The sequence below is a fragment of the Canis lupus genome, chromosome 34 (assembly GCF_011100685.1).
Source record: "Canis lupus familiaris isolate Mischka breed German Shepherd chromosome 34, alternate assembly UU_Cfam_GSD_1.0, whole genome shotgun sequence".
Lineage (NCBI taxonomy): Eukaryota > Metazoa > Chordata > Mammalia > Carnivora > Canidae > Canis > Canis lupus.
This window is the reverse complement of record NC_049255.1, coordinates 32,641,791-32,665,278: the sequence shown is the minus strand read 5'-3', so window position 1 is coordinate 32,665,278 and position 23,488 is coordinate 32,641,791. Positions and strand designations below refer to the sequence as shown.

At 37.6% G+C, this 23,488-nt stretch overlaps 1 protein-coding gene across 1 annotated transcript in view; it reads left to right on the top strand.

The window, feature by feature from the left end:
• Positions 1-23,488, top strand: part of WDR49 (WD repeat domain 49) — a 133,611-nt gene that overhangs the window by 81,359 nt on the left and 28,764 nt on the right. The window contains exons 9-15 of the mRNA XM_038583280.1: positions 1,492-1,607; positions 10,462-10,592; positions 12,924-13,022; positions 14,653-14,817; positions 17,182-17,369; positions 18,330-18,527; positions 22,272-22,453. Coding sequence (XP_038439208.1) covers positions 1,492-1,607; positions 10,462-10,592; positions 12,924-13,022; positions 14,653-14,817; positions 17,182-17,369; positions 18,330-18,527; positions 22,272-22,453 — 1,079 coding nt within the window. The remainder of the gene's footprint in view (positions 1-1,491; positions 1,608-10,461; positions 10,593-12,923; positions 13,023-14,652; positions 14,818-17,181; positions 17,370-18,329; positions 18,528-22,271; positions 22,454-23,488) is intronic.

Sequence of the window (23,488 nt, the reverse complement as noted above, 5' to 3'; positions counted from 1 at the left end):
CAATACCCATGTCATCCGGGATTTAAAAGTACTGCCCTATTTATCATGGTTTTGAAGTACCTGATTTTTAATTAATTAATGTTTTGAATAATTAATGTAATCATACAATAAAATTTGAAATATCAAAGAGTTACACAGTGAGAAGAAAGTTTCTTTCTCACCTCTGTTCACAGCTCCTCCCTTGTAGCTACTGCTGTTACTGGTTTCTCGAGTATCCTTCCAGCCAAAGGGCAGCATTTGTTTCTTAACGACAGCCCAATATAATATGTTGTTTGGCATTTTACATTTTTCTATCTTGGACATTGATTCATATGAATGCATATAATATTGTTAGCTAACTTTTATTGCATGTTTACTAAGAACCAGGTACTGTCCTAAGCACTTTACACACACCCCCACTCACATGCAAATGCACCCCCCACATCCTCCCATATATATATGTATCTGTATCCTTGGTACTATTATTATGCCAGTTTTACAGAGGACGAAACTAAAGCCCAAGGAGATAAATAAAGCAAATTGCTAAAGGCTCCATAGCTGGTTCAGTTTTGGCAGAGCTTAGAAATCTAGAAATGACATATTCTTCTTAATGGCTACATTATATGCTACTGTATGGATATTCCATAGTCTGATTGTTTAGTCCCTTATTAATGAGCAACCTGATTGATTCAAGAATTTAGCTTTTATAGACAAATGCTTTAAGAATATCAAAATATTCAAAATAATTCCATTTCACACACATAAGTGCCTCTGTGCAATGATTTTCCAGAAGTTGAAAATCAAAGGGAGTCTAGTCAAAGGGTATATGCAATTTAATTGCTTAATTTATTTTAATTAAACTTATTCTCTGTAAATGATAAAACAACAGTGTTTCATGACAGAGCTTAGCTTTAACTGCTAGTGATGTAATGATGTTCTGTTGTAAAGTTCACTCATTGGGCCTGGGTCCTCACCACCTGCTTGAGGAAGTAAACTCAAAAGTGCTTGTGCCTCTGTAGGCCTGGGTCTGGCATCCACTATCAAATGGACATTTTACTGGGAGAAAATGGGAAATCTATCCATAAAGACTGTGTTTCAGGCTCTATATTAGATGTTTAATCCTCCAAATATTCCAGAGGAGTAAGTTTCCTGTGTCATAAATGAGGAAACTGAAATTTAGATAGATACACTTAGAGAAAGAGCCAGAATTTCAACAGACTCCAAAATGTGCCTCTACATGATTTTACAGTCTTCTCCTTAAAAATACACACTAACTTAAAACCTTTGAATCAGCTATTATTAGAATAGATGGATAGGGTTATAAGTAGAGTAATAAAAATAACAGGTATATTTAAATGGTGAGAGAATTTTCTTTAATTATGACATACCTTAAGTGAATCAGCCCTAATCCAGAATATAAACACAGAGGTTTAAAATAATCCTGTGACTCTGTGTTGTTTTACCCACTGAAGAAGACATTTCCTATTCTTGTCTCAATTTTTTCTCTTACAGGTATGGGACTTCAGTGGTTACTGTCACCACACACTAAATGTTGGGCAAGAGGGAGCTGTGGAGATTTCACAGATCCTGGTTCTCCAGAAGACCATACTGGTTATGGGTTGGGAGAGGTACGGCGTGCTTCATGCAAAACTGTAGGGAGGCAAAAAGGAGAATGTTATTTGTTTTTTGTTTTTTTTTGTTTTTTGTTTTTTGTTTTTGTTTTTTTTTGTTTTTTTTTGAGAATGTTATTTGAATCAGAATCTGAAAGAGAAAAGAACATAGAAATCTTGACTGATTCGGAGTCATTAACTTGCTGGTGAGCGAGGTGGGACTGACTGAAAGCTTCGTGACTAAAACATGGTAAGATCACGTAGCTCAAGCAGCTTTGAGAGGTGTTTATAAGGCTTTCTTCTGGCTTTTGGAATCTTTTTCTTTAACCATTCCAGACGGGGTCATAGTTCCACTTTCTGAGTATTGACTCTAAAAGTTTCCTAGACTTTGTAGTCAATAAATTCCTAATGTGTAAATTATATTCTTTCAAGTCTGAAGGAAACATATTTCTTCTTCTTTTGTTACTTATTTTATATTGCAGCAAAGAGGGATATAGGCCATGGACTTCTGTATTAGCACTTCCTTCCTATCAGTGCAGACAGGGGCCTTTCACGGCCTGTTTACTGTTCTCGAGGAGTAATTCTTTCATTTCATTATAAGGAAAATTACTTCTCTTTCTTTTTCTTCTGAGACAACCAAGGGATCATAAACAGGACCTCTTCTATGGCACTGTATAAACACTAGGAAAATTAAAGTGTGGTATTTTCAGAAAGTATATTGTCCATAATTTCAACAGTTCACAAAGTGTGGCTCTAATAGGTAATTTGCCCAACATTATTCACTGTGGAATTTTGATCTTAATGATTTGAAGCTAGGATTCAAATCAAGTTTTATACCTAGAAAATTAGTGGTATATATTTGGGGACTTTTATCAGTCACATGAAAGGTTTTTTCTTCTAATGCGAATGCGTATATGCAGACTAGAAAACATAGTGCCAAATACAGCTTAGTTTTCAGGGATAGTTTAACTATAAGGAAAGAAAGTAGAATCTGGATTATTCTACTTGATATTAAGAACTAATTCAATAATCCTCACCTTTGAAAGACAAGGCTTCTTCACATCCTGAGAAGAGTCATGATCCATTAAGGACTTCAATCTCCAGAGACAGTGGCCTAATTATTTCTATAATTGGGCTGTGGCAATAAATCAGTTTAATTCTCAAATATTATGGCGTGGTAGAGGTGAAGTATATGGCTGATCCAACTTAAGTTTTGAACGTAACGAAAAAGAATTTTAAGAATTTATCAGCATATGTCAAAACTTTGGAGATACTATTCTCTTAATTATATTTTTAAGATATCCATAGTTAGAAATTACCATCAAAGGTAAGGCTTTTTTTTTGATTGGCTTAGGCAAGTCAATTTTAAAAGATTAAATGAGTAGAGTCCTTTAGAAGTGGTTTAAAGGACCTGGCGTGCCTGGCGGGCTCAGTCCATAGAGCATGCAACTTGACCTCTGGGTCCTGAGTTCAAGCACCACGTTAGTCATAGAGCAGAAGGAAGGGAGGGAGGGACTAAAAGGAAGGGAGGAAGGGAACACCTGATGTTTTGCTCTCTCTCGATGGGTGGTGACTTTCAGTGATCTTGGAGAGGGAGATTTGGGAAGACTGAAATGAAAGAGGGGACAGTTGCCACTCCTTCCATCCTTCCATATCTTTTCTATCTTCCACAAGGTTGTCAGGAATTGGATCCCTTAGTTGGAATGGAATGTTGAAGGAGTGCATTATCAATTGTATTGTTTCACTTTTATATTGGTAGATTTAAAAATTATATTTTCGGGGTGTGTGAGTGGCTCAGCTGGATGTCTCTAACTTTGGCTCATGAGGATCATGATAGCAGAGTCCTGGGATGGAGGCCCAGGGCAGCAGCAGGCTCTGAACTCAGCGGGGAGTCTTCTTGTGCCTCTTCCGCTGCCCCTCCCCCACTTGGGCTTTCTCTCTCTTTCTCAAATAAGTAAATAAAATCTTTAGTAAAATTATATTTCCTAAGTCAAAGGTCTTATGTTAGGACAGATTTTATCAGAATTTTGTAAGGTCCTTTACATTAGGAGGCATTCAACAGAGTAGAAAATGGACAGGTCCACTGTTTGGTTATAGTTGGAGAAGGATGGTCCATTAAGCCAAATTCTCAAGAGTTTAGTGATTAAAGAAAAAATAACTGAGAGATTGACAGCTTATTGGGCTTTTTTTAAAATCTAGAGGGAGGCTGTATGAGTTAAGCCGTAGCTTGAACTTCAGGCTCTATCTAAATAAAGAGATTGGTTTGGTAATTTTGCCCAGGATAAGATAGATATTACATTTATTGAGTGAAGTACCTAAATATGCATCTGATTTATTTTATTTATTGTGATTTGTAGCATTAGACCCTTTGCATACATTATCTAACTTAATCCTTAGCTTCATTTGAAAGGTAGGCAATATTTTGTAGATATCTCAAGCTTTATCATCAGCCCTTATCTCTCTAAGCTCACTTATCCATTTGCTTTCTGGACACGTCTGCCTGCAATCTCAAATTCAACATATTCTAAGCTGAATTTATTATTTGTTCCCTCCTCAAAACCCACTTTTTCCCTCTTAGCTTCAGAGCTTGGGTTAGCAGCCAGAGACCTGAATATCCGCCTTGGTTCTTCGTTCTCACTCAACTTCACAACCAATTAGTGTTACCTATTTTATATGCTAAATATTTCTCAAACCTATTCTTATTACTACTACAACTATATCATTTAGGGCATCATTTCTACCTGGATCAATGTCACAGCCTTCTAATTTATCCTTTTCTCTGGCAATGTCTCCTTTTTACTTCTTGAATAGATTCTGCACATTTTTGCTATAATAATTTCTTTCTAGAATGCATTGTATCTATGTCACTTCCTTTGTTTAACACCTTTCAGGGTGTCTACAAAATAATTTGAAGCTCTCTCTGGCCTGGTCCTATTCTTAGTATCATTCTCACCCATTCTTGGGTACATTCTAATAATCTCTTCACCCAGTGTGGGGCTCAAATCCACAACCCCACAATCTAGAGTCGCATGCTCTTCTGACTGAGCCAGCCGGTACCCACTTGTGTACTTTCCAAGCTTAAATGTAGGAACCTGCTGTCAGAGCATTCCCATGTAAACCATACTGTTTCATACCCCTTTGCCTTTATTTTCTTCCCTTCTCTAGAAATCGCCATCTAGCTTCCTGTATTTTATTTAACACTAGATTATAACATTTAACAAGTAAGTGTAAGTGTGTGTGTGTGTGTGTGTGTGTGTGTATAGTGTCTCATTCTTAGTAGATGCTCAATGATATTTGTTGGATGCCTTAATCAATGTTCATTAAATAGGGAATCTGAGAATTAGAGAGATTAATCACTCATGGTCACACTAAGAGTAAGAAGCAAGCAGGATAGTTATTCAAATCTATTCTCTCTTCACAATAAACCAGGAATCTTAAATATTACCAGTCTTCTTTCACAAGGGAGAAGATGCATTTTGAGAAAATGGATAGGCTTATTGACATTATAAAGCTAGTGGGCAGCCAAATTGAAATTCCATGGCAAAGCTCATGCTCCTTCCAACATTTCTGAGTTACAAATAGAGTCATTAAGTCATGGGAGAGCAACTATATTCTTTTAAACAAGTAATCTGTTTGAATAGGTTGGTTATGTCAATCAAAGCTGGTCAATCAGTTTTGTGTGTTTGAAGAAATACATAAGGACTATGTTTTATGAACGAGCACTGGATGTTACAGGCAAGTGATGAATCATCAAATTCTACTCCTGAAACTAATAATATACTCTATGTTAACTAAATTGAATTTAAATAAAGTTTTTTTAAAACCTGTTTTTATCAAATTAACATATCAAAGTTTTAGCTTACTATTATTTTTCCCTTTTTCTTCCCACAAATATTTTTAAACTGCACCTAGGTAGCAAGCCCTGAGTTAGGAACTGTGATGGACTGAATGTGAAGAAGTATGATTCTTACTGTCAAGGGCATCGTATTCTAATTGGGGAGTCAATTTACATGAGGCAGACTAAATGATAAATGCCACTGTGAAATGGTCCTAAGGAAAACCTGGATTGAAGAGCCCATATTGGTTATCTAGAAAACCAACATTTATTAATATCTAGAGAATATGTTAAATCCATTAAAAAGAAGAAGCCTCCCCCCAAAAAGAAGAAGCCCCGAAATCAGAACTTCTAAAAACATGTTTCTTAACATTTTAAGCAAAATATATTTAGAGACAAAACTGTGAATTGACATAGAGCCAGTTAAGTAATGCTTGGTTAAATACCTGGTCTTATTTACACTGATAAAATGAATAATTAACTTTGCATCTGTACATAATATGTATAGGTTTGGTAAAAATCAAATAAATAATCATAATAGTTTAAAATTTTATCCTTCCCTAAAATTCTATGATTCTATACTTTATAAAAATAGACTCAGAAAAAAAAAATAGACTCAGGCTTTTAGTTTCTCCCACTGTATTTCTTTTCTTCCTGTTAAAAGAGAAATATCTATTTATGAAGGTTTGATCTCTGTAAAATAGCTAGACTTATACAAATATATAAAAGAGAATCTTTTGTATAAGTTCAAGTAATTCTGAAACTCTTATTGATTGCATCTTTCACAAAGCTCCGTAAAAGTAGGTGCTCAGTAAATAGCTGTTGATATAACTTGATTTCTAAAAGTATTTTTAAGTGAAATTAGATTAGGGATTTGAAGTTCCTCAACAATAAAACTTATCTATTACAAGATATTAAATTCTTAATAATTGCTTTACTATGGTACTATAATTCTACGTGACTCAACTGGTTTCTATTATTAGCATGAGAACCAGAATGAACATTTCCAAAGTGTAATTTTCTGAATAATCATGTTGGAAGTCAGAAGGGGAACAGGTATGTTGGAAATTTACAAATAACCCTCAGACCTAATTCTGTGATGGCTTTTGTGTCCAAAATTTGATTCTAATTTTAGGAAAAAGAATACAAATGAACTGATTTCTGTTGAACTCATTCTCTGTCTTTGAGATACCTCTTTTAAGGATAAAAAGCAATGGACTGAACAAGGATAGATTCTTATGATAATTGGACTAACAGCACACAAGCAATTAGGCTCTCTGGGAGCAAATAGTTGATTGTGTTCTTTTGTTCTCTCCATGACAATTACTACATGATAAGCTTTGGTAAATGTTATTTTCCCAGCTTTCATCCTAAAAGAAGTTGTTTTTTTTTAAGCTTTTTTTTTTTTTTTTTTTTTTTTTTTTGTGCTTGACAGGTGAACTAATTTTGTTCTCACAGAATTGGTCATTATATTTACATTCTGAACGAGAGATCTGATCATCTTCACAGATGACAGTGATTCAGGATCTCAGATGGGAGGTGTGGAATGGAACTAGTAAACTCCTTCAATGTCAAAAGAACAAATCCCTCAGACTCCTAAAATGCCTTAAAATTGGCTCATTCTGCACTTCAATTTAACTCTTGGCAAACGTACAAACTAAAAAAAAAGCTATCTTTGAAATGGACCAAGTGAGAAATGCAGTGTGGATTCTTAAGGTATTTTAAGGATAACTGTCATTTCAATTGAAAGTTTCAGGTTAGGTTTTAAGGGAAAGGTGGCAGCTAATTAGTTTCTCAAGATTTTGACACACAAGGTCAAATATCAGAAGGGATGGTTTTTATACCATCTCATGAAATGCATTTTGTGCCTCTGGCTCATATTACCTAAATATATCTAGTTAGTATGAGTATCTTGGCAAAAAGACATTTGACATTGAATTTTGACTGAGAGATAATAGAAGTTATATGGGATTGACTTCTCTCTCATTCCCACCCCACTCTCTCCATCTCCAAAGGGTAATCTCTTCAATCAAACCTACGATTTGGTAAAAAAATAAAAAAAATATATGTAAAGCTCTTATGAGATTCATGGCAACTTCAGAACTGCAAGGTACTTTATTTATAGTATCTTATCTTGCTAAGCCTCATATTAATGTTATCTAAAGAATATTAGTATTCAATTATTGATTTTTAAAAGAAAGAATAATTCATACAATTCCACAAATATTTATTAAATGCCTATTATGTGCAGGTACTATTCCAAGCACTGCTAATATAGAAAGGAAATAAACAAAGTTATTGCTCTCCTAGAGCTTATTTTTGGCAGAGAAGACAGTAAATAAATAGACAAGTAAATATAAACCAAATGTATAGGGTGAGGGATGGGAGACTTGAGGGAGAGTCTTTTAAATTTTATTTTTTTAATTAATTAATTATTTTTTTAAAATTATTTTTTAATCTTAAATTTAAATCAAATTTTATTCTGATGGAAAACTCCAAGTAAGTAATAGTGCTCCCCACCCCAAATTTTATTTATTCAAGTATATTAAATATTACTCAGTGCTCATCACGATAAATATACTCATAATCCCTTTTACCTATTTTTCCCATCCCTCCACCCATCTCCCTTTTAGCAACCACTGGTTTGTTCTCTATGTTTAAGAGCCTATTTGGGATTTGTGTCTTTTTTCATTATTCGTTTATTTTGCTTCTTAACTTCCTCATATGAGTGAAATCATATGGCATTTATTTTTCTCTGACTGACTTATTTCACTTAGCATTATACCCTTCAGATCCATCCATGTTGTTGTAAATGACAAGATTTCATTCTTTTTTATGACTGAGTAATATTCCATTATATATATATATATATATATATATATATATATATATATATATATATATATTATTCTTTTGACATTGAAGGAGTTTACTAGTTCCATTCCGCACCTCCCATCTGATATCCTGAGTCACTGTGTCATCTGTTAAGAGGATCAGACTTCTCATTCAGAATGTAAATATAATGACCAATTCTGTGAGAACAAAATTAGTTCACCTGTCAAGTACAAAAAAAAAAAAGAAAAGAAAGAAAAGAAAAGGTGAACCGTATGTACCCTATGGCTTCCTGTGGCTTCATCAAATATTTAGCTGAGCATTCATATTATGCTTTGAATATCAAGGGTAGAACAATAGAACTATTTCTAAAAAAGTAGATTGGACCCCAATAATATTGGATCTCGAATAACATGCCCACACATTAAAATTTGCCATGTAGAGGATTGAAAACTATGAAATGTTTTTTTTTTTAAGATTTTATTTATTTATTCATGAGAGACACACAGAGAGAGGCAGAGACACAGGCAGAGGGAGAAGCAGGCTCCCTGCAGGGAGCCCAATGCGGGACTCCATCCCGGGGCTCCAGGATCATGCCCTGGTCCAAAGGCAGATGCTCAACTGCTGAGGCACCCAGGCGTTCCTGAAATGTTTTTTAATGAGGCATTAGCCTCATATTTGACCTGGGTATTCCCTCTGCCTAGAATGCCTTCCTCTTCTAAATCCTACTCATCTATCATGGTCCAGTTCAAACATGACCCTCACTCAAACTTCTGAAAACACTGAACTAACTAGGAAGCTTACACTGGCTGTTTAAAAAGAAAGGAAGGGATATGGAAACATATCACAGAGATGGAGTCTAAGGATTTGATGTGACAAGAGAAACACACAGGAAGCTGGAATGCTGGTCTCTTGATACAAACAGGGAATTTGGACACCAGGACCAATTTAGGACCTGGTGTGGAGGGAAGATGAAAACGTTGAATTTGTTGATATATGGATATTATATGGAATTGTCACCTGGCAAGTGGGAACTCCTCAACACTGGGAAAGGTTATGAATGTAGATATATTTAAGAGCCATTTTTATAGAAGTAAGATTGGAACTTGTGGTGGTGTACAGAATCCCTGAATGAGCCCACTTGAGCAGAGAGAGGGGAATCGGGGAATGACTATAAGAAGGTCTATAATGAAAGAAGGGGAGAAAAAAGGGAGAAGAAAATAGAGAATAAGGAATGAAAGATCAGGGAGGCAGGAAGAGAAGCAGGATGTACTAGAAAGGAGAGAATTTTCAGGAGGAGAAAGCCACATCCTTCAGAGAGTGAGGTCTTACAGTGACAGAGCAATTTGGAGACCTTTGGAGTGGTGGGAATAGAAGCAAAATTTCGGGTAGGTGAAGAGAGAGTGAGCATGAAGACCCCAAGCCTGTGGTTACAAATGCTCATTTGAGATGTATATGCCTCTGGAAGGAAAGAGAGACTTCGTATAGTCTGGTAGTCAGAACTGAAATCATCAAGTGAAAACAAGGTGGTACTGATGCCCCCCAATTTAATGTTCATGCTTCTCCCTTCCCTACCAGGCACCAGGCATTACATTTTCTGCCCATCCTGGCCTGTCAAATTCACAGAAGTGCCCCAAGATACTGGCCTTTTTAAAACTATTATTTCTGTTCAAAATGTATCTGTCCAGAGTTTTATTCCTTTGGAGTGGCATTTTCCAAGACTTTCACAAAATGATAGCTCTTCAAGATGCTATGTGATGTAGGACTCTGTGATCAGGTAAGTCTGGAAAACGCCACGGGAAATGTTAACATGTGAACTGTTCTGGAATCTCTAATGAAAAGAAACTTTACTAATTTTGTTTAAACTACTGAGTATTATTTCTCCACAGACTCATCTCCTTTTTTATTGTTACTATCAAAAAACTCTTCGTGGTTCTATGGTACCTATATGGGCAATCTTTGCTTTAGAGTCTTGGTAATGGATAATTAATCTGATAAATGCATATATGTTTGCTGTTAATGGCTGTGAAAGGATAATTAACTTTCTAATATTAAATATTCATAATGTACCAGAGCATTCAAAGAGGTAATAATAAAAAAAAATTAATGTGGGAGGTTCGGGATTATGGATGACAAGTGGATGCTGACCACGCAAGATCTATATCACGTTTGGATCCACAGCTAAATCCTATTTCCTTTTTCTAGGGCTATTACTGTGTTTCGACTACAAAACTTCAATCAATTCTTCATCCAGCCTGAAAAATGGAAAGGGGAAATACAGCACCGTGATGATATCTTGTGTGCTGCGTTTTTACCTCCACAAACTCTTGTTACAGGTTAGTTGAACCTTCATTGGACAACCAGTGGTGAATTTTTGGTTTATTTTGGCTTAGTCACGCTTAAAAAGCCTTTTCTGAACTGCAAAATAAATAGGTCTCTTGGGGAGTTAGCCTTTGCACTGATAGATACTCTCCGTCCTTACTTCCAGGGTAACACGCTAGTGGTTAGGACTGTCAGCTCTTGAGCAAGGCTACCTGGCTTCAGATCCTGGCACCACCACTTTCCAGGGCATCATATATTTTTTTAAGGTTTTATTTATTTATTCATGAGAAATACACACACAGAGAGAGAGGAGGCAGGGACATAGGCAGAGAGAGAAGCAGGCTCCTTGCAGGGAACCTGATGTGGGACTCGATCTCCAGACCCTGGGATCATACCCTGAGCCAAAGGCAGATGCTCAACTGCTGAGCCACCCAGGGGTCCCCCAATGCATCATATTAAACAAAATATTTAAACTGTACATCACAGCTTTCTCTGGCAAATAATAATATATCAATATCTTGCTTTATGGTGGAAATTGAGTAAGATAATCTGTGTAAGGGCTTAATACAGTGCTTGACACACAGTAAGCTTGTCGGTAAATGTTAGCTTTTATTTTTATTGTCCTTTTCCCAGAAACAGCATTAGGGATGACAGGAACAAATCATACTTCTGTGGCACTCAGATGTTTCATAATGGGCACATACTAAGCCTTTGGCACAATTTAGTCTAAGTAATTTTGGTTAAATCCTGGCCTCCCCAGATGTCTAGAAATCCAAGCCCCTAAAACGATGCACAGGCATGCTTTGATGTGACATATAAAAGAGGATCAGAAGTTTGTTGTATCATTTCTGGCCAAAGCAAACAATTTATAAAGATAAATTACACTATGAAATTGTAGAATCCATATTTTGACAGCCTAAGTTCTTTTCTTTTCTTTTTTTTTTTTTTAAATTGAACCCAAAGTGTCATCAATTGGGAGGGATGAAAACTTATAGGAAAAGATCCAGGATATCTATGAGGTGTTACAAGATAAGGTTTACTGCTCTGCGTGCACTTAACATTTCCACTGTCTTCAGGACTTACCTGGTTACTTTCCAGTAGGGCCAACTCTGGAGTTGAATTTGCTTTATAGCTGGTAAAAGTCCACCCCTGCAGCGAGTATCACATACTGAAATGTGCTGGAGACAAATAAACTATAAGGCTGCATCTTTGTTATTGCAAAAGTGTCATAAGATACCTTTGTGACTGCTGGATAGATGATTTCTTCATTGATTCTCATCCCACCAGTCCTTTGTGAAAAGGTTTGGTTAAGCACTTTACAACTTAAGCATTTCAAGAATCATAGGAGAAGATGGATACTCCCACGTACAGCCAATCCATGCAAATCCATCATCCTTGGCCCATTTTTGGTTTATACGGGTTGCTTTTTCCAGAACAATAAGGAGTTTAGTATATATTACTCTTCTTTCTCCAAATGCCAAGAAAGTTACCATCTATACATCCCACTCAAACTCAGCTCTTCCCATCTGCTCTTCACTCAACCTTGACACTCTCCTCAATAAAGAGGTCTCCTCGCCTCGCTGCTGAGAGCACCGGTCTGGGCACGCACTGCTCCTCCCCAGGACAGGCTTGGTCAGACTGAGTCTCACTATTTGGGCTTCTCTATATTCTCTGTGATGAGAGGTAGGGAAGGAATTTCTATAGGGAAAGTTTTAGGATTGGAGAAAGCGTTGTTCAATAAAGAATCTTGGAGGGAGGGAATGAAAAGAACACAAACACACACACACACACACATGAATAGATGTGGGAAACAGAAACCTAGAGGGATTTGATTTATATATTATATAAACTTATATGATAGTTATTAATGATTAAGAACATTTTCAGCTCTTATAATATGCTAGGCACTATTCTAAGTACTTTTCATTCTTCACAACAACACTATGAAATAAATACAGTTTTAATCCAGTTTTATAGATGAAGAAAATTGTGGCATCGGGTAGTTAAATCACTTGCCCACACTTACACAGCCAGTAGGTGGCAGACCTGGGAATCAAACTCAAGTTTAATTACGAAGCCCTTACCCTGAATACCTTATTACTATTACATAAAAAGGCCAGTAATTTCTATCACGTTGAATACACAGGTTACCCTCTGAGGATTGTGAGTCCTCAAGCTTAATAAAAATACTAGTTATCGTTCATTCATGTTTCCAAAAATGCAGAGAGTACTTTCTGTGTGTCAGATTGCGTGTGAGGTGTTGCTGATAGTGACTTCTGCTCGTTTCTGTGGCTTATGTTTTCCAACTTCCTGGCAATCTCTCTTCCCCATGCTGCCTCACACAGGGAGTTATGATGGAGAAATTGTTCTGTGGAACAACAGCACAGAAAATGCTCACTGCGTCCTTCACCCCCATTACCAGAGGCGGCTAAAATCAAAATCAGGTGAGTGCAAGTTTGAAACTCGAAAGGCATGGAGTCAGACCACATAGGCTTCGTTGTTTATGCATGTACCTGATGCAGCTTGCTCCTCAATTATAGGTGATTGGCTATAGGCACCGGGGATTAGTGAGACCGTTGTCTTGTCAAAGTGACTAAAGAGAACCTTGAGATGTACTTGGCTTAGCAAGTTCTCCATGGCGTGCTGTTTCTTGTCTTTATGCCACATCAGCTTTTCTGAATTACTGACAGCAGGGAGCAGGCCTCTCATTTCCATCTACTTTAGTTTTTGCCAAGAAGCCTCACCAAGTTGCCTTTGGGGTGAACTCTGGTACCCCTTGGTAGGAAAGTAGGAGCTCCTGTTCACTTGATAGGCTGCCCAGGCGCAGTCTGGAGCTCGCGTTAAATATTATGCCACCTGGAAATCTTAAATTATTTCTTGCTTTAGAAACCTGTGAAGAGCATGAGATGGGAGTATATTGTATTTTATGGGAGTTTAGCAGAGCATATGAATATTTTATACTTAAGCAAAATGTCTTGACAGTCGCCTTTCACATTTTATTTCAGTTTCCTGGGATACTGAAGATTTTTTCCTTAGGATTATTTATTTAGGTAATGAAGATGTCATTCTTCCCGTGGCCCAGTGAGGTTCTGTTGTCCCAATTGGATAGACACACAGGGCTGAACTGGGCCGTAGGAAAGGACAGGTCATCCAACACAGTTTTTTTTTTATGTGAAAGTTGAAGGAGTAATTTGTTACGAGTAAACCCTTAGAGATTTAGGGCTTACTTGCCCAGGCACAAAGCTCTTGGCCTGCTTTCTGTAGGAAGAGCTAACCATAAGGGTTCATTTGAACCCTCTGTGAATTGGGTGGAATTCTTCTTCCCCTTCACATTGGCCCGTAGGAGAGTGACCTCTTGCTCTTACAGCAAATCTAATTGTGGCTACGATTAAAACCACAGAGAAGCAGATAAGAAAAAAAGTGCATAATATCAAACTTCTAAAAGACAAGAGAGGCATTGCTAGAGATGTCTTGCTTTGAGATTTGGAAGATACCCCTGTATAGATTTTTTGTAACTATGTGCAGATTATTCATTGATTCTGAATATCCCCAGTTTTATTAGTGTGGCCAGGAGATGACGTCACAAAATGATTGAAGTTCCACCAGGAATATCCTCCCCAGGGTAACCCCTGAGCAAATAATACTGCTAAAAATGATCATTTAAGTATATTTAAATAGTCATTATAGCTCATGTTCATTACACTATTTGCGAGATCAATATGAATGATTAATAAGCCAAAATGTCATGGTATTAGAGTCACATTTGTCTTGGGCATGTCAGGATTTCTAAGATGTTAACAGTCACAACAAAATGAAGTGCCTGTGAATTCATATCAAGGGAAAACACAGCGTGTGTGTAAAATGCAAAACAAAACTGGAATCAAATGATCCTTCAAGTTGGTGCTGAAGCAGTGACTAGGGGAAGGTACCATGGACGTTGACTAGAAGCTTAATGGAGACTTAAGAGGGTCACCAGAGACCGTGATGCAGGTGGGCCTGTTGTGTTTCATAAGTAGTCACTTGAAAAGCAGATGTTTCTCTTCCCTAAGACATCTAGCTTTGTGTCCACCACAGATACAGAGCCTCACAAGCTTTTCAGTGCTGGGAGGAGCCTCTCCACCTGCCCCAGCCCAGACCAGGCCGCCCTGGGAGCCCACTCCTTTGAGACCGACACCAAGGGCAATAATGCCGTTGTGAGGCTCTGCTTCCTTGAAGCAAGAACAAACACCTCAGAGACAGGTAAGATATACAATCCCATTTTGACTGCAGATTGGCATATTTGTAAAATGTTGGGAAAGGGAGCAGTGAAGACCATTTAATCTGTTCCTGTGTAGGTGTAGGTCTCGTAGAGCCTAACTCAGTGTAGCAGCTAACAGTAGGGCTGGGTCAGGGCAGGCCACAGGCCACAGCAAACGAGGCCACGGTTCAGGAGAGAGGGTCCAGGAGCAGGAGCGGACCAGACCTCATCAATGACTCATATAGTGCTGCACAGGTCAGATCAGAGTGCAAAAAACTCGGGCAAACAATTGGATGTGGGTGACGATTGGAATTGATTGTTCCAGCCATGGCATAAGGAGTTTTGACAGGGTAGAGGGCACAGCAAGTAATATGCTCCAAATATATGCGCCAACGCTCAGATCTACATGTGCCAGAAGGGTAGAGTCAGATTGCACTGGCACCTAGGATCAAAGTGGGCTAGGAGAAAATAGTGAGAAACTTGGAGATTGGGGCAATAGCAACATTTGAAATAACCACTGATCCCAGGTCAAAAGAGCTGCTTGCTTTTTTCCTAAAAATTTTTTTGAGGGTTTAATGCTTTGGGTATCATTACCAGTTTTTATGTATTTTCCAGAATAAGTCAGAGTCCTGCTCAGTGCTTCTGCCAACATGTATGCTAAGACTGCTGCCATCAGATGCCTTACCACAGCCATTTAATACTACGTAGATGAAATAACTATTTGCTTGATTTCCACCTTGTTTTCAATGGCTGTGTTAGCATGGTGTTGACACTGCCCGCATCTTCCTCAAATAAAGATCTGCTTTTGAGAATAATTCATATTGTTTTACCTTCCATCTAAATAATTATGTTTTTTTTTAAGATTTTTAAATTTATTCATGAGAGACACACAGAGAGAGAGAGAGGCAGAGACACAGGCAGAGGGAGAAGCAGGCTCCATGCAGGGAGCCTGACATGGGACTCGATCCCAGGTCTCCAGGATCAGGCCCTGGGCTGAAGGCGGCGTTAAACTGCTGGGCCACCCGGGCTGCCCTAAGCAATTATGTTTTAAAAGCATTTTTTTCTTAATATCAGCAATCCAGTCACAGAGGTATTATATGTTTGAAAAAAATAAACACGTCTGAGCAATGTTTTCCATACTTACTTTCCTACATTCAATTTGCAGATAGAAAATATGCATGATTTTTATAAAAGACTTTTCAACATTAAAAATCAATAAAGGTATACCCTTATAGAGTTTTAGGAACCCTGTAGAGTATTTAGAATAGACTTTGAAACGATTAGAGTCTAAAACTTTCTATTTTCTGGAACTCACTTATATTCACAAAATGAACTATTATCCTGAAATTGCTCTCATTTCCTCAACACTAATTCTTCTTAATGTTATCAGTATTCCCAAATTGTTTCCACCGAAGCGGCTACATGCTATTATTTCTACCTTAAACAGATATGATTGTTAATCGGCAGTACATTTGTGAAGTAAATTGAAAGTCATCTACAGATTTATCAAATAATAATAGGAACTTTGCCACAGAAGAATAATTTAGGTAGAGTGCTTCTACAAAGCATGTAAAAATAGAAAATGAAAAGGTTAGTTCTAGGCCTATGAACCAAAAAAGTGTTCCATAAGGGCTTCCAAAGAATTCTCTTTTTTTAAAGATTTTATTTATTTATTTATTAATGAGAGACAGAGAGAGAGAGGCATAGACCTAGGCAGAGGGAGAAGCAGGCTCCCCCAAGGAGCCCGATGCGGGACTCGATCCCAGATCCCGGGATCAGGCCTTGAGCCAAAGGCAGATGCTCAACCACTGAGCCTCCCAGGCATCCCATGAATTCTTGATGAAATATTAAAAACAAGATCATAAATAAAATCCTAAGCATGGAGCTACCTAGAGAAATTATTAGTTATGTTGCTATAACTACATATATGCATCCATAGCTCTGTACATGAGGAATTTTACTTCTTTGGTATATGTGTCCAGTGGGTGATTAAGAAAGATGGGTTCATGCAATTAGAATATTATCATAATATTGAAATTAATGTTTTTTAAGTTTATTTGGAGTAACAAATTAATTCTATATAACTTCAAAAACCCAATTATATTGAAATAATGAAGGAAAGGGAATTCAATATAATGGAACATCTTGCATTTCCAATCTCATTTAATACTCAACACAAACCAGTAAGGTTATCATTGGATTATCTCCATTTTATATTTGAGAGGATTAAAGTGCTGGAAGTTGATATCAGGGCTACCTGCCCCTCCAATATCCATATTCTTTCCACAGGGCAAGCCACTGAAGAACTTTTGTGTGTGTGTGTGTGTCATCACATTTTCTTAATTAAATGTTGTCTTACACATTAGGAGGAGCTAACCTGGTGTCATGTGGAGGATCTGGGTATGTCAGATTCTGGGATACCTTTAAGAAGCAACTTCTGGCTGAATTTTTGGCTCATGGTGGAGCTGGATCCATTATTATGTCTATTGATAAGTCAAACCAATACCTCGCCACAGGAGATCTGGATGGACAATTGAAAATCTGGAATATAGAAGTAAATTGAAAGTATTCTCATACTATCTTTGTTATTTTTGATTGCCTTTTGTTATAGATGACTATGAATCTGGTCTTGTCTCTTTCCTGGATAACAGAAGACATGGTCAGTCTGAGTATTTTGAAGGAAACATTTACATGTACTAGGCAGAGACAGCTCTTAAATAATTTAGGGGGAAAAATAGATTGTTCTCAGTATGAAAATCTTCTGTTAATATATAATCAAGTCAAGGGCACCTGCGTGGCTCAGTCAGTTGAGCAGCTGACTTGTGATTTTGACTCATGTCATGATCTCATGGTCATGAGATCCAGCTTGGTGTAGGGCTCCATGCTGAGTGTGTGTGGGGTCTGCTTGAGATTCTCTCTCTCCCTCTACCCTTTTCCCCACTCTAGAGAGAGAGTGTGCCAAGTCAATCACCCAATTTAGGAATGCGGTATTGTCAGTAAGGTACTGCAGCATTGTTTGAGCATAAATAATTAGGATATACCATATTTGAAATGAGACTGTAAACTTAATTTAAACGGAGTACTGGCCCTTCATCCAATATCATTATCCTGAATTAGTTTGGGATTTTCGTGTCACTGATTACCTGCTTGATTTTCTAATAATATTATAAAATTGTATGATAGACAACTATCTACGTATGATAAAGTTCATCTCTCTCCAATAACTGACTTTACTCTTTCTTCTTTTCATTCTTTTCCTCCCCCTCTTCCTTCCTTTGTGCCTCTCATGTTAGGCAAATCGGTTAGAAACGTGTTTTTTTTTTTTTTTTTGAAACTTAACACCATTTGTCAAAACCCTGTTATCATGGACTACTCTTTTGCATTGGAGAATAGATTATTGTTCCCAATGTACCTTTTTTCATTTTTGTATCAGATGTTTTAAGAAAAAATGTTATGTCACCACAGTAATTTAATATTTGGACTTTTTAGAATTTTGACATTTCTTTTCATTCAGGACTACTGTCTTAATTCCAGTAAGAGCAAAATCACGCAGGCCCCGACTCTGATACGATCATTCCAACCTCATGAAGACCAGATAAGTTCCTTAGAGATGTGTAAGCCAGGTGGCCGCTTACTGATTATCTCCTGCTCTGCAGACTGCAGCATTTGCATGACCGATGTCTGTGGTGCTTCTGTCTGGATCTTTGGTCAGGTAGAAATGTTGCTTCTTTATTATTTTAGTGTTTACTTGACATTTAGTATGAACTTGGGCTGATTTCTATTTGAATCTCATCGGCTGTTAATATTAATCAGTCATGAAAGAACTGACTTCCATTTCTGGAGCTTAGCTCCAGGCATCTTTTGTGCTGTTTACCATTAACCATGACAGTTCCATCAAGTGGAAGACTCTGGAGACATGGAAAGATGGCAGCCCTGTGCAGCTCAAACTGTTTCAGGATTTCTGGGAAAATTTTCTCCTTTAAAACTCCTTCAATTTCAACATTTAGTAAAAACATAATGTGGATACAATTACTGATATGCTTAAATAGGTAGAGGCTACTGACTGTGAGGTAATAATCAAATATAGAAAATTTTAGAAAAATAAACCCTCTTCCTCTTCATTGTCTGATTTACTCCTGCCCAAATAACAATAGCTAACATTTGTTGAGTTTTTCCTGTATGGCTGAGGCCCTATTTTATGGTCTCCACATGGATTATCTCATGTAATCATGATTCTTCATCTCATGAGGGAGGAATTTTTCATTACTCCCATTTAACAAATGGGAAAACAGAGGCACAGACTTTGAATTAATCTTCTGAGCTCACAGAGGCTAATAAGTCGTAGAGTTTGGCTTTTAATTAAAGCTGGCTCATTTCAGAACTCATGCCTTTAACCATTTCTCCCATGAAACTAAATTATCATTTATACCTGCCTATTAGGGAAATGAAGTGGGGGGGGGCATGGTAGAAAGGAAACATTCATTGTCTCACATTTATTTTATTTTTTCCATTTGTTTTCATGGGAATTCTGTTCTTGTTCCCTTTGTGACTTGAGGGACAAAATATCAGTTTGATCTGTTTTAACCAGTACTGCTGAAGCATGGTGATATGCAGTCAGGCTGGTGCCATGAGGTCAGGCTGAAACTTCAATTTCTGTCTGGCTGGTTGACTTGGTTCTATTTAGCAGACTTCATTGCCACTCATGCCATGAGAACACAGCAACTATCTTCATGTTGGAAGTCAAAGTCTTTTGTTGCTCTATTTTTGAATCAGTTTGATGATGTCAACTTGTCCTAAAAGAAATTTTATACAACCCTATGAAACACAAGGGCAACGGTAAATCAGAAAAGAATCCAGGGTTGCAGGCCCATGTTTGGCTGGTTATATGGACGTCTCAAGGTAGCAGGCAAGAGCTGTACAGTCTCTTCTGCTCTGAAAGTAAGGCAAATGCTAGACTTTTCTCAGTCAGGAAAAAGAGCCTCTGAGAGGTAACTTGAATGGGTGTGTGTATACATGTGTAGTGACTAAGGCAGAGGGCCATAGCTGGATTCTGAGCACAAGATGAGTTGGAAAGATGCTTCTGTTGGTGAAGACGTTAATATGATGCTGAATTGCTATATGGCCATGCCTCATGGGCTCTGGGAAGTTGAAGTGGAGGTTAGAATGACAGGTAAAGAAACAAAGTATCATCAAATGGGTAACATCTGGAATGTAAGTTCCTTAGAGGAGGCTGAAGCAAGAAATAGCACCATTCTAGGTGTGGGTGCCATATTGTGCCCACCAGAGAGTGTCTGCTGCTAAATTTTATTTTATTTTTTTTAAGATTTTATTTATTTACTCCTGAGAGACACACAGAGAGAGGCAGAGGCATAGGGACAGGGAGAAGCAGGCTCCTCATGAGGAGCCTGACGCAGGACTCGACCCCAGGACCCTGGAATCAAGCCCTGAGCTGAAGGCAGACACTCAACCACTGAGCCACCCAGGCATCCCTAAATTTTATTTTAATTAAGAAGCATATGCTAGTAAAACTGTTAATTTTTATGCCTTTGATATTTGTCCTTAGCTGTTTTGTAAAGTCTTTGTATTTTGAGGGATTTTAGCTTCCAAAAACCTGTGTGAAAATAGGTGGTTTTCCCCTCTATGTTCAAGACAGGAAAAAGAGTTCTCAGAACTGGGATAGTCTTAGAAAGTAAAGCAAACCTGGGGACAACTGGGTTTTCTGGGTTTTTTTTCTGCTTGAGCTTTTTTTCCCCCCTTAAGGACTCACTTTGATCAAGCTGTCTTGAATGTAGGTGCTGCTGGTTGCAGGGTGTGGGGATAGGGTGAGGGGAAGAGAGGAGGTGGGCACAGAAAGAGAATGAATTAGTAGATATGAGAAAATAGTAGCGATGAATGTCCTAATGGTGAGAAGAGACACTCTTTTAGAGAAAGAACACAAGGATATGGAAGGCAGATGGTAATATATAGATAAGAAGAAGAGACCCAATTAGTAAACATAATTAGGATCAGAACAATTTTTGCTGAACAAACTTGATGTGTACAGTGTCGTGACTTTTGCCTTACATTTGAATGTTGTATTTGTTCTTCCGTCGAATTAGTTCTGGTCTGGCAGTTATAAAAACAGGAGGAAAAGCAATAATGTAATTTCCCACATTAAGATTTAATTTTCCAATCACGTGCAGTCTGCTTAAAGTATTTAAGATTTAGTGCTATGCGATTGAATATATTTCACGAATGAAGTTATTTTTTAAATAAGTGTAAATACTTTTTATAACAAAGCTATGGATCCGAGAGGTTGTTCTTCAAGTTAGATTTTTCAAAGTTAGGGTATGGTATGACTATTCCTGGAGTTGGAAAAATGGAGGTGGGGCTGAGTTATCCATAGAGATATACTTGTCCCAGGAAACTATCAGATGATGGTTCTATCCAAAGAAATGAGATGATGTATGCACGTCTTCAATGCCCCTCTTTACACACTAACCACAGTTGCATTGGGCAGAGTGTGGACATTGGCACCTCTTCTCTTTGTCATGGGGAGCCAGCCAGTGTTTTGGGTTGTGCTTGTTCACCCAGTGTTTAAAATTGGACTTGGCTGCCCATATTTAAACATTAAAGATTTCATACAAAATCCAGATTTCTGGATTCTCTTGAAAAAGAACACGTGTCAGTCCCTGAGAGCAACTGTAAAATGGGTTCTGTCTAGTTGCGGTAGTCCCCACCCTGCCCAATTGCCAGTGGGACTGAACTTTGTTTCCTATTTATCACCTTGTATGAGGCTTGATTCCTTCGTTGACACTATCTTCCTGGCCCCTGTAGGCATTTTACTCTGCAGTCCCTTCTGGCAAGATGATCAGTTTGCAGGCCAGTCAGATATCCTAGGGATGCCTAATTCCCTCGAATCACACAGGCTGTGATCCCTCACATATTCCTGTGTATATGATGGGAATTGACGTAAGATAAGGAAATTGGTTCTGTATTTCAAATATAAAATAAAATGTCATTGAGAGCTTCTGCTAGAGATTAAGAATCGTAGCCACGTTTTGTGAAAACGATTGTGTAATACACATATTTTCTTTGAAAAATGCTCAATAATTTTCTTTTTGAGACTTTTTGAGGAAGATGGAAAGAAAGTATTTGTATGACAATTAACTGATAATTTTTCAGCAAAAGTTTTGTTTTTAGTTAATGTACATCTTGCTATTGAAGATTTTAAAGTGAGAATATCATTTTTTTTGTAGCTCATTATCTTTTCAGAGAAACTTTGCTTCTTATGACACTTACAATTTTCTACCTTTCTTAAAGTTTATATATATAATCTGCCTTGCATAACTGTAAGGTCTTTGAAAAACCATGTTTTTTTATTTTTTGTGTGTGCCCAGGACTTCAGTTAGTAGTGTAGCACATAAATGTTCAAAGAAAATAAATGTCATAAAGGTAAAATAAGTCTCTTTTTTAGGCAAAGCATTGGCAAACTGAAAACCATATTTCCCTTCCTAAGAGAGATGCTAATTTAATGAAAAGTGAAATTCAAGAAGAAAGCATCAGGGATATTCCTTTACTTTCTAAGGAGGAATCAAGTTTAGACCTACGAGAACGTTCTCTACTTGATAAGGAAAACAAAGATGACACCACATACAAGTAAGCAATTTTAAGTGTTACCTGGATGCCAAGTGGAGTCAAGATAGGACCTACCAAGATGGCCCAGACTTCCATCTGTGCTCCTTGGAACATGCAGCAACTACTTCAAGGGTGTATGTGGTGAAGAGGGAACTTCTATTCTCACGGTTACTATATCTAGTTCAATTTCTTGCCTCCACTGAATTCTTGATTTCTATTCAGTATCTTCAAGTCTTCTGTTTCTGCTCCATCATCAACCTAATTGTGAAAATTAGCCCCTTTCCTCCAAAACAACATACTCTATATATGCATGTATCTGTCTCAGAATGTACGTCAGGTTGACTCCCGGTGTGGGAAGGTGCACAGAGGTTTATATGACAGAAATTCAAAGAGTTTAACTTTGAATATTAGACATGAGTCTCCTTTGAACTCTTCTCACCTTTTCTTCATTGTAAATGAAGCCCTTTCTTCTCTTTACCCCACTCTGCTAGATCTCATTCTTTCATCCCTCTTGCTCCTTATGCCAGGCAGTTTTAGTTATTTCTTTTTGCTAACTCATACTCTCATATATATTTTTTAAAGATTTTATTTATTTATTTATTTATTTATTTATTTGTTTGTTTGTTTGTTTATGAGAAAGTGAGCATGCAAGTGGGGGCAGGGTAGGGGAAGGGACAAGCAGACTCTGGGCTGAGCATGGAGCCCCACCGGGCTTGATCCCAGGACCCTAAGATCCTAATCTGAGCTGAAATCAAGAGTCCTATGCTTACCTGACTGAGCCACCCAGGTGCCCCTCTCATAATTTCATCTTTCATACTCAACAACTATTGTTTTTGAGAGGATGATTTTATTCATTGTATTTTCTTTGATACAAATGAAAAAATGTTTACTATGTGCACAATATTACTTTTGGGGGGTTTATGGAAAAATCGCACAGAAAGTACAGAGAGTTCCAACATACCCTACCCCCATCCCACACGGTGTCTCACATTAGTGTGGTGTAGCTCTTACAGTTTATGCACCAATACTGATACTTTATTATTAGCTAAAGTACAT